General features: G+C 42.8%; 2 protein-coding genes across 2 annotated transcripts in view; one reads left to right on the top strand and one right to left on the bottom strand.

The window, feature by feature from the left end:
* Positions 1-7,831, bottom strand: part of cd68 (CD68 molecule) — an 8,721-nt gene extending 890 nt beyond the window's left edge. The window contains exons 1-6 of the mRNA XM_069177826.1: positions 7,487-7,831; positions 5,607-6,118; positions 5,131-5,250; positions 2,945-3,014; positions 2,311-2,487; positions 1-1,584 (exon numbers count right to left, since the gene is read on the bottom strand). The exon at positions 1-1,584 is cut by the window's left edge and continues 890 nt beyond it. Coding sequence (XP_069033927.1) covers positions 1,445-1,584; positions 2,311-2,487; positions 2,945-3,014; positions 5,131-5,250; positions 5,607-6,118; positions 7,487-7,535 — 1,068 coding nt within the window. The 5' untranslated portion in view covers positions 7,536-7,831 and the 3' untranslated portion in view covers positions 1-1,444. The remainder of the gene's footprint in view (positions 1,585-2,310; positions 2,488-2,944; positions 3,015-5,130; positions 5,251-5,606; positions 6,119-7,486) is intronic.
* Positions 7,832-10,281: 2,450 nt separating this feature from the next.
* Positions 10,282-14,021, top strand: ing2 (inhibitor of growth family, member 2). Its single transcript, XM_069177823.1, has 2 exons — positions 10,282-10,426; positions 12,587-14,021. The coding sequence occupies exons 1-2, from the start codon at positions 10,282-10,284 to the stop codon at positions 13,285-13,287; spliced, it is 846 nt and encodes a 281-aa protein (XP_069033924.1). The 3' UTR covers positions 13,288-14,021.
* The last annotated feature ends 7 nt before the right edge of the window (positions 14,022-14,028 follow it).

The raw sequence follows: 14,028 nt of genomic DNA, 5'->3' as shown, positions 1-14,028 counted from the left end.
ACAGCATTTGAGAAAAATGTATTTATTCATTAATGATGGATTCAACGTGATGAATGTAAAACCAATTAAACATCTAATCAGGATCAGACGAGATTCATTACTGACCCGCGTGGACGCTGCGTCCCTTCATTTGTATGAACACACAGCATCAGCGATATAGAGTTTGAGAAACACAAATGTAATCAGTAATGATGGCAATCAGTGCAATTAACCAGGCAGGAAGAATCTCTCACAAACACTGCGTAGTTTCCCTTTGAGCAGATGAACAATTCAAACAATGTTGAGTAGAATCACCTGAACAGTTCGTGATTAAATCTTGGTAACTTTCTCTAAAAAAATTAAATCCAGAACACATAAGATCTGATTATTAAAAACCAACAACCGAAACATTTCAACACCTGAATGCTAAAAACAACGTAGAAACATTTAAATGAACTTTATCATGTGTTTGTTGAGTTAAACTGTTTATAATCCAGACAGATGAGATAATAAAATATGTGACTTTTACTCCATAATTCCAGAGACCAGTGAGAGTATGATGTGGTGTTACAATGATAAAAAGAGGCAAAAAAAAGTTAATATAAAATCACAGACATATTCTATTGGTAAAGAACAATTTTTTTTTTTTTTTAAATGAACTGATTCTATCGACACATTTAGGTCAGTTTTTATCTGTGAAGATGTCAGTTTGTAGAGATTTTAGTGTTTCCACCTCGATGTGAAAACAACTCGAAGGTCAAACTCTTGTAACTTTGTGTAACTCTGACAGATTCATGTTGGCGACTGACACTAAATTAAAAACACTATTACTCTATGTCGGCGTTTTAAAACCCGTCTGTATGGAGTCCAGAGTTTGCCACTATACTGTCTTCAGTTTCATTTTCAAATGAAAGTAATTTTTTACATTACATTTAAATGATGCCTTCTTCAATTAAAAGTAAAAAATTATTTGATAATTACAAATTCTATTTCTTGGTTGTTAATTTAAATAATAAATTAATCACAAATTGTTTAAATGAAATTACAAATGAACTGTAACTGTTTTCTCAGCTCTGATTGGCTGGACTCCCGTCGACACACAACAGTTGGCCAATCAGCAGCCAGTCTGCTGCGCTGCGGGTCGGACTTGAAAGTGTCGTATAAGAGTCCTTAAAGTTTGTTTTAAAATATCTTTCATGTGCCAATTGAACATCTTTTTAAATTCATCTGTTTATTTATTGATAACTCTGAAGCACTTTAAGGTGGCAGACTCCGGCGTCCGTCCACAGGAAGCTCCGGATAAAACACGGTTACAACCGAACATCAGGTAAACAAGACACGAAGGGACAGAAACATAACAGCTGTGGCTTTAGTGGAAGTGCCCTTTACCCACAAAAAAAAGATCACAGTCTCACTGAGTGAGCGACCTCTGGATGACCTCTGATCGACCTCTGACCTACCCCGCTCACAGAGTCTGGTAGCCGTTGGTCCTCCTCCTGCGGCCCAGCAGGTAGGCCACCACGACCACGACCACGAGCACGAGCAGCGTCACTCCCACCGCGATGGCGACGCGGTAATCCGGCTGGTCAGCGGGACAATTGTCAGCTGGAAAACACACACACACACACACACACACACACACACACACACACACACACACACACACACACACACACACACATTAACTCCCTCATTCACAACAACATGTGAAAGCATGAAACAGGAGCCTCATTTTAAAGATTCATTCATCCTTACAAATGCTTCTTCACTATTATTTATGGAGGTCTGAGGCTGCCAATATTAAAATGTATTAATTTAATCAGAACTACATTTAAAGTTCACCAAATCACAGCAACTGCTTCAACAGCTGACAGATTAGTGAGTGAACGTACACATTATGCCTGCACATGTGCAACTCTTAATATAAACTGAATATAAAAACAGTTCGAGGCTGAAACGTGTAAACTTTTTGTCTTTTTCACACGGTGGTCGTGAGAAGCTGCTGCTGCACTCAGACTGTAGTTCAACCTTCGGCCTCTGACCTGCAGGTGGTTGTGTTGCGTAACAGTCGACGTACCTGTTGGAGGTCGTTGTGGACTCTAAAGATAATAATGATATGGATGACCTGTCCTGAAGCAGCACTATTAAACCACACAGACTGAAACAAAGTCAGACATTTCTTTAAAAATACTGTACCTTATATATATGCTACAAGGGTTTTGACCTGTGCAGGTTCTTTGTCCTTTGCAGTAGGAGATGTTGTCAATGCATTTAATCTGCAGTATTGATAAGAAGCTCTCATGATTCATTTTTCTTCACGACGAAACTTACGAAAGCCGAAGTTGTTGCTCTTGGTCAGATTGAAGGCCTGCATCCGGTCCTGACTGACGTCCAGGTACAGTCCGTTCCCCATGTATATGGATTCCCCTGTGCAGGAGTAAGAGTGTCCCACCTTCGCCCTGAACAGATGCAGCGAATCGTTTTTCGCGTTGTACGGCTTGTTGCTACCTGCAACGACAACAAATTAAAGCTCGAGTCCAGTTAGGATGAAGACAAACAGCGTCAATCAGCTGTGGAACCAAACTGGTTGGACGGCATCGCACTGAAAGTAGGTTGGTTGTTACCGGTATCAGAGACTCCAAAGTTCTACACAGCTTGTGTCTGTACATAGTTAACACACACACACACACACACACACACACACAGACACACAGACACACAGACACAGACACACACACACACACACACACACACACACACACAGACACAGACACACACACAGACACACACACACAGACACACACACACACACACACACACAGACACACACACACACACACACACACACACACGGAAGTTGTTGGCTCTTAAAATGCATTTTGTCCTTTTTGATATTTGCCTGCGTTGCGCAACCTGACCTGCAGCCTAAATATCTCACGCTGAATAAAACGGCAGGCTGACTTACCTCTTGTGCTTAAAGGGTAGGATAAGTCGAAGGACACGGCATCGACGTAGACGCTGTTATCAGCAACGCTCTGAAGAAATGGAAGAAAACAGGACATCTTATTGCCGTGTTCCTTTAAGGATCAAACTGAGATCTCTTCACGGCAGATAAACACGTTTTTTCAGCACATTTGATGCTAAAAATTAGAGGTTGAAGTTTGTGGTAAAAGAAAACAGCTCATGTGGCCACTTCAACCAAATATCATTGTTTTATTAATAACCCTTATACATTATTTCACCATCTTGCTTTTAGTCAAGCTACATAAAACAAATACATTATTGCTGGCTATTAGGTCACAATATATTTATTTTTTTCCAAAACATATTCCATTTATGAAGTGCAAAACTACTTTGAAAGTATATAAATACCATAAACTGCAAGTTGAAGCATGATATATTCTGCCATCTGTTGATGTATTTGTATGAGTTGCTGTTCTTTGTGTAAATAACCACAAAAGTTCGGTTAGGTAGTTACTTTATTAATCCCCGAGGGGACATTTTTTCGCTACAGCAGCATACAGAAGCAATAAGATAATGCTTATCTTTATACTTAATACTAAAAAGTCACGAGTTGAATCTGAAGAAACGTATAATGTGTAACTATTGATAGTAGTAGCAATGCTTGAGGGTACGGTATGTACTGCTAGCACTCCGCGGGCTTCGTAAAAAGAGTGCTGCCACTCATCGCTGCCATTTGTCCCAGTGGCCACTCACAGTATTGCAATGATAAAAATCCCTCGCAGCCCAAAAAGGTTTTTTTTCAAAGACCGCAAACATCTCAAGCTGCAAAAAAGGCCAAACTTTACTCTTTGTATCACGAACCTCATTACGAAAGTAAACTGTGTGGGCTCTCTAAGGTCCACCTGCAGCAGGGAGGCTCATGAAACCAGGTGTGCAACTTTAATTCAAGTTATTCGGCGCCCTTTAAAGTATCCACTTCTTATTTAGCTATCGTTTACTAGCTGAACAAAGAAAGTGGTCAGGTTAGTTGTTTGACATTTTCTAAGCCAGAATAAAGTTTGGAGGAACTTTCAATATCATTTGCGTGAAGCAGGGTTGGTTTCTGACAGCCTGTTTCAAGTTGATAAAAACACACATTAAATAAAACATTTATTGTTGAGCCTTAGTAGTTATCTATTTTACAAAAGGTTTTTTTTTCCTTTGTAGTTCCTCTAATGTTTAAATTTTGAGTTTCAGTTTTATGTGTTTTTCATAACTTTCATAACTTGAACCTTAAAATGCAGTTAAGCATTTTCAGCAAAATAAAAGTGACACTAATCTGAAGTATGAAAACCAAATAAACCTGCTCAACCGGACTGTGCCATCATGTTACTAGATAAGGATGGTGAACTTTAATAATCGATGTTGTTTTCCATTAAACTGTTTTAGAGATCTCCAATGAACAAGTCCAAACCAACCCAACGTACTACACGCACAGCCACACTGGTAACACGTGATCTTTAAATACAACATCACAAAGCATGTGAATTCTAATCTCAGATACGGAGGAGAGACACCCGAGCAACATGCTTCACTTTCTCACAAAGGAAAATAAAAGTAACACTCAGTGAGACTTCGATTGAACAGCAGATAAACTCTGTTGTTGTTATTGACTCCTCGTTCACGAGCTGCAACACCACAGATGTCGGTTGGTAGTTTCAGGAAAGAACCGAGAGAGATTTCACAGAACATAATAGATCAATACAATCCATAAGAACCTTTTTCAACTATCTAGAAAATGTCTCATGTGTTTTAATAGTTCAGTACAGTTGCTTTCCAATAGCAGGTTTTTGTAATAAATTATCGAAATATGGTAAACAAGCAAATGTAACAGATGAATAATCAAATCTCCTGTTTTGTTTTTGTATAAATAAAGACCAAATGTAGAGAATATATATTTCCAATCCATCTGTCGTTTGTTAGTGTAAATATACGATAATAAATTAATGTTGTGCTTCAACAAATCACTGAGAAAACCATCACATGAATCAAACAGCAGAGATGTAGTTTCCCAGTCACATGCGCTACTTCCCTTTTTTAACACTTCCTCACTGGTTACCGCTCATTATTTGTCATCAAAGACTAAGTGGGTTATTTAATGTCACAGTCATGAATTACAGGTTGACAATGAGTTATTGCAGTGAGTACCTTGTTGTAGAGGAAGGTGATGAAGCCCTCTTTGAAGACGAGGGTAAGGTTGGCCGTGGTTTCCTTACAACGTCCTTCGGTTTGGGTGTCCTTCGGTTGAACGATGAAGGTGCCATTGGCCTGAAAATTAATGAGAGAAATAAGGGCTGTGGATGTGTGAGGTACCATGGCGGTGTTCTTCATATAAGGTGTTTACAGAAAGCCATCCTGAAATAACCCAAAGATGACTCGTGTTTGAACTTTCACAGCCACCAAGTGAGAAAATCAGAGCTCACATTAAGAAACATTCTCAATTCCTGAAAATGGGACGCTGACAACTGAATTTGCAAAAGCGGAGTCAGAGGCTGATGCAGGATCCACGTTGGTAAAGTCCTGAAGCGGCTTACAAACTCCCTGAATGAAATTTCAGGACTAGAAGCTGCTCAGAAAATGAGCAAAACCTTTCAACAATGTTTGATGTGACTGATGAAATGTACCTTTGGTGTTTGTAGTCGGATCTTCAGCGCCATCTGAGCCATCAGGCAAACCACGGTTTTGTCTGCCATCAGAGTGTAGTTTCCTACGGTCACATTGGTGGAGGGAGTCGGTCCAGGGCGGGGTGGGGTCGTAGTTGTGGGAGTGGGTTTAGGCGTGGTGGTGGGTTTATGCGTGGTGGTGTTTGTGGGTTTAGGTTTGGTGGTGGGTTTAGGCGTGGTGGTGTTGGTGGGTGTAGGCGTGGTGGTGGGTTTATGCGTGGTGGTGTTTGTGGGTTTAGGTTTGGTGGTGGGTTTAAGCGTGGTGGTGTTGGTGGGTGTAGGCGTGGTGGTGGGTTTAAGCGTGGTGGTGTTGGTGGGTGTAGGCGTGGTGGTGGGTTTAAGCGTGGTGGTGTTGGTGGGTGTAGGCGTGGTGGTGGATTCAGCCGTTGAGTTGGGTGTTTGGCTAAAGCTTTCTGCAGGGACCACAGTTGCAGGAGGTTTGGAATCCTTGGTCTTTTCAGCCAATGTCAGCGCTTCAGTAAGAAAGAAAGAAAGAAAGAAATATTCATACATGGAAACCATTTCCTAATTTAGTTGTCTCAACTTAAAGCTACATTGGTTGATTTTTGGACATTTTGGCATCGCTGTGAACACAACATCAGACATATTATTGCCTTAAATAAATTTATTATGGCAAATCGGTTGTCCTGTAATTCCCTTTTTTACTGAGCAATCACATGATTCATTTGAGTTTGTGCCACCACATGAATTTAACCCAAAGTGACTCCTTTTAGCTTTGTTTTGGTCTCCACCAACTACAGAGAAAAGTACTCACCTCTTCAGCTAACTGTGATGGTGAGCTAGTAGTTTAGAATAAAAAGCTTCCCCACAAGAAACACCCAGAATGCAGCTCACCAAAACAATGAGCCAAAACAGGCTAAAAAAGTTACTCCATAAGGCAGAGTTCGGTGATATCTATCTTTGGTTTGCCAGTACTGGTGAGCCCTTTCGCAATCCCCAAAATAACTTAATCCATTATAAAAACAATAGAGATGAATGTTTATTGACTAAAACTACTGATGTCTGAATTATTAAACAGCGAAACAAACAGGAAATTAAAAAAAACGGATTTTCATGTTGACGTCAGCTGACAGCTTCATATTTCTCAAAGTGCCAATGTGTTGTCATCTTATCAGCAGTGGTTACTGAGTCACAGTGCAACGTTCAAACAGAACAAGTGTCTGGCTTCAACAGATCAGTGGTCAGGGTGCAACTTTCATTTCAGTGATAGCAACACATGGAGGTTAGAAGGAGCAATAAAAGGGTGAATAGAAACGGTCCTCCAGTTCGGTGGTCACCTTTAAAACAACCACCAAAATACTCAACACACATCCCTCTGAAAGGCCACATGTTACACCCGTTTTAAAGTGCTTTTAAAATGTAAACTACCAAAAATGAACTTGACAAGTTGGTATAAAGTGTCCCTGCTGTGTCCAGCGGTGGATTCGGAGTTCCAGCACCGGTTGCAGATTCATCCTGTCTTTAAAAACCACTCAGCTCTCATCTGCCAGCAGACATGTGACTGTGACCTGTAAAACTGCGGACATTTCTGTTCCTGAAACAATCCAGGAAGTCACAACGACTTCTGATGAAAACATCCTCTGCCTCGTTCATACAGAGCAAAACAACAGAACCGACTTCCTCACTGACTCAGGAAAACAAACACAAAGACGGCAAACAATTATTTCAAATATTTTAGTGACACAAATTCGCTTGTTTTAAGGCTGAATAATTATTCTGGAGCACTGATTCTGGCTTTTTACGAACAAACTGCTCAGAAACACCGACACAATATTTGCGCTTTTACTTTGGCACTTCGGGAGAAACAGAAATCTTCTTACCTGAAAGCGCGCAACAGGTAATAAAGATGAACACAGCAGCTCTCTGCATGGTGGCGAGTAGTGACGGAGGGACGAGTTCACCGAGGAGTCCACCGAGGAGAGGAGCGAGGAGAGGAGCGAGGAGTCCACCGAGGAGAGGAGCGAGGAGTCCACCGAGGAGTCCACCGAGGAGAGGAGCGAGGAGAGGAGCGAGGAGTCCACCGAGGAGTTCACCGAGGAGTCCACCGAGGAGAGGAGCGAGGAGAGGAGCGAGGAGTCCACCGAGGAGAGGAGCGAGGAGTCCACCGAGGAGTTCACCGAGGAGTCCACCGAGGAGTTCACCGAGGAGCTCAATGTGCAGCACCGCTGCGGCTCCACGCATTAATATACTGCAGGTCAAGCTGCGCAGGCGCAACACGACCGGAAGTCAAACCGATGTGTTTTAAGAAATAAAAACCTGCCGAGGTCTCCGGCACGGAGACCAGAAAGGCCAAGACATTTTAATATACATTTTTCCTTACATACAAAGTTATTTTTTTTCTGTATTTCATATTATTCTGTATGCTAATAAAATCAAGAGCCTCATGAATATGCTGTGTTTTGAACGGTGTTACTCATATTTGTTGTAAATAGGCTACAATTTTTCTTTATAATGTGAAATATAGCCCGAGATTACAAGGCACCCATCTCCTATTGTGTAACTTAAAAGCACATTTTTGTATTTGACAAATTCATTCATGTTATGAATTCAAATTGGGAATACATTAAGGTGTTTTAATGGTTTTCTTCGTGGATCAAAGGGTGTAAAACCCCTTAAATGTGCTGAATAACAACTTACAATAATGTTGTAATTAAAATACAAACCTCACTTCCAATTTGTCTATATCTAAAAATAAATTAGGCAAATTATGTAATTCGGTTTTTTTTTTTTTTTCTATTTAAGTAAGATTTTATTTAATAGGGAGTTTGAGGCAGCTGGATGAGTGGAGAGGATGAGAAGAGGCCAACATGACAGAAACAGTCTAAAAAAAAAAAAACACTAAACATGATCACAGGCTGGAGGAAGGTGTAACTGTAGGGATTTTATTTTGAAAGCAGCAACAGGAAGCGCTGATGCTGACTCGGCTAATTACCGACAGCAGCAGTGAGGAAATGAAACTACACTGTGACAGCAGAGAAGGAAGCAACGGCCTAAAAGTGGCGTGAAAGGTCACGTGATCCTGCAGAAACGAAACGAAACTGGACTCAGAAATCTGTTCATGTCATTTAAAACTGACCAACAGAAACATTCAATCTGCTGGAGAAACTATTGTTTCTGCAGCAAACACAATAGTCATCAATGTTGTGGCAGTAATAGAAGTAGTGATTTCATAGTTAAAGTAGTTTCAGTCTAGTAATGTTGTTGTGGTAGCAATAATATTACTTCTTAATAATATTACTTGTAATTATCCCAGTATTGTAGAAGGTGTTTGGAGTATTAACATAAAAGTACAGCAGTAGTCTCAGTGGACGCAGTAACTGTAGTAGAAGTTCTACCAGGAGCCTGTTGTTGGTTCTGGAAGTGAACAGCTACTAATACTGTAGTAAATGTAGAAAGTGACGCATGCAGACACGTTTCAAATCAGAAAGTCACAATGAACCAGAAAGATCAATCTTTTAAAATCATTTTATTGATTAACGTGTTTTAAGTGACTGGCTCTGCTGAAACTGTGAGCGTCAGTGGACAGAACACGGAGAATATGCACATATTAATAATTCCTCACTTCATGTGACACAGAAAGAGGAAATAAGAGCAGGTGGCCGACAGCGACGCTGTTTAATTGCGTGGTATCACCGCAGTCAGGCGTGTTTTCAGCTCAGCCTCGTGAGCTGGTGGATGACAGGTGCTTCAGAAATGCACTGAATGCACAAACACACCTGCTCGTCTGCTTCCTGTTCGCGATATCTTTTGTCTTATTGTGTTGTTTTTAGTTGGTTGAACATCAGAGCTAAGTGACCGAACTCATCTCTGTACAGCAAAAACTGCACTCTCTGAGTTTTGAAATCAAAAACATGTGCAATTAGTATCTTAAAAAAAAAAAAGAAGAAGCACTATGCAGTTGCATTGTGGGAAGTGTTGGATCCACGGCTCTAAAAGCTGCGTCATCTCTGTCCACTGCTTCCATCCTGACTCTCCTTTTATCAGCAGGTCTCTCCAACTCCTCCGGATGCTAAATTATAAAAAATACTCCTGAAATACACGGAGAAATTACTTTTCTCACTGTTTTACTTTGAGACCCAGTTTGTAGTCTTTAAAATAGACAAATGGCTGCTGTTGGGTTGTCCCTAATAGTAGGTGCAAGTTCATCTTTTTCTATTGAAAGCATTTGTTAAAATATGTAGCCTGAACATGGCAGTAAAACAGGTTTATATTTTGGATTCTGCTGAAACACAGATATGTAATTTATATGGTGAAAAATGACAGAATGCGTTTTTAATCTCGCTGCTAATTTGCACCAGAATGAAACAAAAGGTCAGATTTGGCTTCAGCCTCAACCACCGCAGCTCCGTGTTCAATTTCCCGGGAAAACACGGCGCTAATGAGGCGACGCTCTGCCAATCACGATGCTTCGGAGCCTCGTGGCCCCGCCTTCGATGACGACAAGTGAAAGGAAACTGTACACTACCATAAAAGGAAAATACTCCCGCATGCGCACTGACATGAGTTTTGTTTGAAGTGAACTGCCCTACAAGCTTCAAAGTAGCCAAGCATTTGATTTGAACAGTATATTTGTCCGGTTTCCTGCGTGTTGTTTGGCGTCCCGCCTGCAGCGGACATGATGTTGAGCCACCATGCAAACAGCGACAAGACGCAACAACTGGTCAACTATGTGGAGGATTACCTGGAATGTGTGGAGTCGCTGCCTTTGGACATACAAAGAAATGTTTCCCTGCTTCGAGAAATTGATGCAAAGTATCAAGGTACCGTGTTCACATGTTTCTATCTCTAATCCCGGCTGCGTGTACAGAATTAGAGAAACAGTGACGGTAGTCTGGCGTGCTGTGCTGAAATGGTGGAGCAGGCGCGAGCGGTCTGTTCCCATTTTGCAGAGCTCGGAGCTCCTTTTCTCTCCTGCTCCGATCAGCACTCATGACTGTCTGAAATGTGTCTGAAAACACGGACGAGCAAGATGTTCAAGGAACGAGGCTGACATCTGTCTGAAAGCGCAGCCCGGGTACGCTCCGTTCTGTTTGGTGTGCAGCACCAGAGTCCATTGGGAAATTGTGTCATTTAAGGTTTCCTTCTGTGGACAAACGTACATGCACACTACAGCACGACACTAGAGCATTAATCAATAAGATGTGTCCAAAGACAAAATCGGCGTAGATATAATCCCAAAATTAGGACTATGTAATAATAAAATGTCAACTTTCCCAGTAGGTGTACACTGTCGTCCACCACGATGTTTTCGCTGACAATTATGAAGAGTCGACCTCTGAAAACAAGAAATAAACTTGGCCACTGATTTAAATCAAACTCTGCTTTGTGATTGGAATGAATGCTGAAGCCAAAACCGGAGTTTCGGTGTGAAGGAGGTGGATGGTTGTGTTTATTCATGTGGTGACCGTGGCTGACAGACCACAGTGGCTCCGGGTTTTTTCCCTCTTGTTGTTCGTCGGTTCTTTTCGCTCATTGCTCCGTTATCAGTAACGGTGGTCCGGTGTCAGAGGCGGGCAGCACTGCGGCTACACGGCAGAAAACAGTCCTCATTGTTGCTTCATGTGGACGCAGGCTGAGCAGCAGCAGCTCCTCTCCGAGCCTCCGTCGGAGTCCTCCGACACCGAAACACGACCTGCAGCGGTTCACACATCCAGGTTCTGCTTCACACTCCGTCTGCTCCGTCGACTGAGCTGCAGAGCCGGATAGCCCCTCTACTAGGTAACCCCCTGCCGTCATTTCCTGGAGGCAGGAGTTCACTGCAGCCCAGCCACGCTCCTCCTCCTCCTCCTCCTCCCAGGATCCTCTGCTCCTAACGTGACCACCTCCTGCTTCACTTCAACAAAAGTTTGCAGTGTTTCCTGAAGACTTGCAAAAAGCTACAGCTGAAATGTAACCTGCTCTCTAAACAAAGCTTACACTGATTTTTCCTTTCATGTGTCGTCTCCGTCCCTCAAAGCGCTTCACATAAAAAAAAGATAGAAAGCAACATAAACATTAGTTAAAATAACGTAGGACGTCAGACACCAAACGTCTTCCTACCGTCCTGCCAAATCCCAAAAAGGGTTCCAAGTTTCAGACAACTTGTGGTTTCTTAATTGTGCGTTCAGGCAGGGAATCGTTACCCAAACGTTCTCCAACAGGAACCAGAGATCACAAGAACACGATGAAAGAAAAATAGAACGGTTTTGTGTTGAAATGAGAAGCGTCACGTTGGGAGAACGTTAAAGGGTCCAGAACCTCCTCACAGCCGGTCTCACAGTTTGGGTTGTTTTGGCTCCATGTGGTCCAGGATGGCTCGTCATCATCGAAGGGAACGATGAATTCTGAATTTTACCGGTAAATGAACATGTGAAAACACGTGTCGGTAAACATCGACCCAAAGCAGAAGAGTCCTTCTACCACAGAACGGTTGGAAGAAGAATAGAAGTCGTGTTTTGGAAAGTCAAAGTCCTGAATAGAAATGTTGAAGGATGAAGTTCAGAAGTGATCAACACAGCAGGAACGTGTCGTTGCAGTTATTCCTGATCAAGGAGGTCACAGCACATCATGAAATGAACAAGAATCAGAATTTAACACTTCTTTCTTTATTGGTTTCCTCTTAACCAATTTTAGGACTTGTTTTGAAAATGTCATGATATTTGAAGTCCTATTTATGCAGAAATAAAGACAATTCTTAGGAGTTCACAAACGTTGCAGCATCTGTGTTGTTTGAAGGAGGTCACATGACGCTCCAACAACCAACCAGTTCAGACATGAAGCTTCACCAACGGGTTTCATTTCTGGATGTTTTGACTGGGAGCTCCTTGTATCAACGTGTGATCTTTAATTAAAATGAATGGAATGAAAACAATATTAAAAATCCAGATTGAGAAATGTGTCCCGTGTGTGACGTGCACATTAACGTGTCCTGTCCTCTGCAGAGGTGCTGAAGGAGGTGGACGACGTGTTCGAGAAGTACAAAGGAGAGCAGGATGCGGCTCAGAGGAAGCGGCTGCAGGTGCAGCTGCAGCGAGCGCTCATCGTCAGCCAGGAGCTGGGCGACGAGAAGATCCACGTGGTGACGCAGATGACGGAGCTGGTGGAGAACCGCTCCCGGCAGATGGACTCTCACTCTCAGTGCCTGCAGGAGCCCGGCGAGGCCGAGCGGATCCCCGCCGAGCGGCGCTCCAGCGTCCAAGAGTCCCAAGCTCCCGAACGCGCCTCGACCCGCCGCCCGCGACGCCAACGCAACAGCGAGAGCCGCGACTCCAGCTACCCGTCGGCCAACGGCTCTCTGGTGGACGACCCCGTGGAGGAGCTGGCCCTCCCGCCGCCCCGGGAGAAGAAGTCCAAGTCCGCCAAGAAGAAGAAGCGCAAGTCCAAACAGGAGCGCGACGCCTCGCCGATCGACTTCGCCATCGACCCCAACGAGCCGACCTACTGCCTCTGTGAGCAGGTGTCTTACGGGGAGATGATCGGCTGCGACAACGAGCAGTGCCCCATCGAGTGGTTCCACTTCTCCTGCGTGGGCCTCACCTACAAGCCCAAGGGCAAATGGTTCTGCCCCAAATGCCGAGGGGACAGCGAAAAGACAATGGACAAGAGCCTGGACAAGAACAGAAAAGAGCGGCGGTCCAGGTAGTGACGCCCGCCGGGAGGACGTCTTCAGCCTGCCGGTTCGGACTCGGTCGTAGTGGATCAGAGTACTTATGATGTTGTAAGAGCACAATCGATTATTAATCAAGGACACGTTGTGATTGAACTGATCGTTCTGCTGCTGTCTGTAGAAGTCCAGCTGCTGCAAGGAGCCACGCAAAGTTTTTCTTTTTGTGAGACTTTTATTTTTTTATTTTGACATATGATAAAAAAATGAAAGCATCTTTTGTTTTACTATCCCTTTTCACTCTGGACAAAGTCTAAATACAAATCAAGGTATTCCTGCTAGCGGTCATTTTTTTTCCACTTTGGGCCAAACAAGTTTTTTCTTAATTTCATCTTTTTTTCTTTAAATGTATTTAGTTTTTTGGCCGTATGTGATTTGTCATTTTTTTAACTGAGGGGGCACAATGGGAGGGTTTCTAAATAAAATGTGATTTATCGATACAGAGCACACGCAGCCTCCTGATATCAGTCAAACATCTGCTGCTGCACACACCTGCCACCAGGGGGCGCAGAGGGGCGTGGCAGGTTAACGAGGGGTTATTGGAACCAGTGTTTGGCCTGTAGATAATAACATGTTTACAAGAGACTGGATTTTAATTTAGGAGATAACTGTTGATGGGACACTGGAAGAGAATGTCATGTTTGTTTTCACTGGTTCATTATCACGATTGTGTAATTTTGTATTAAATATTCATTAAAACAAAAGTATATTCATTCAGTT

This window comes from Embiotoca jacksoni, unplaced genomic scaffold (assembly GCF_022577435.1).
Source record: "Embiotoca jacksoni isolate LCO1_2020_lvr unplaced genomic scaffold, fEmbJac1.0.p SCAF_78, whole genome shotgun sequence".
In the NCBI taxonomy this organism is placed as follows: Eukaryota; Metazoa; Chordata; class Actinopteri; family Embiotocidae; genus Embiotoca; species Embiotoca jacksoni.
Note: the sequence above shows the minus strand (reverse complement) of the source record. Positions and strands in the feature narration are given on the sequence as shown.

Excerpts from the sequence above, each read along its gene's own strand:
- ing2 (XM_069177823.1), top strand. The coding sequence starts at position 10,282 with ATGATGTTGAGCCACCATGCAAACAGCGACAAGACGCAACAACTGGTC. Across the intron at positions 10,427-12,586 it reads AATTGATGCAAAGTATCAAG|AGGTGCTGAAGGAGGTGGAC; the intron begins GTACCGTGTTCA and ends TGTCCTCTGCAG.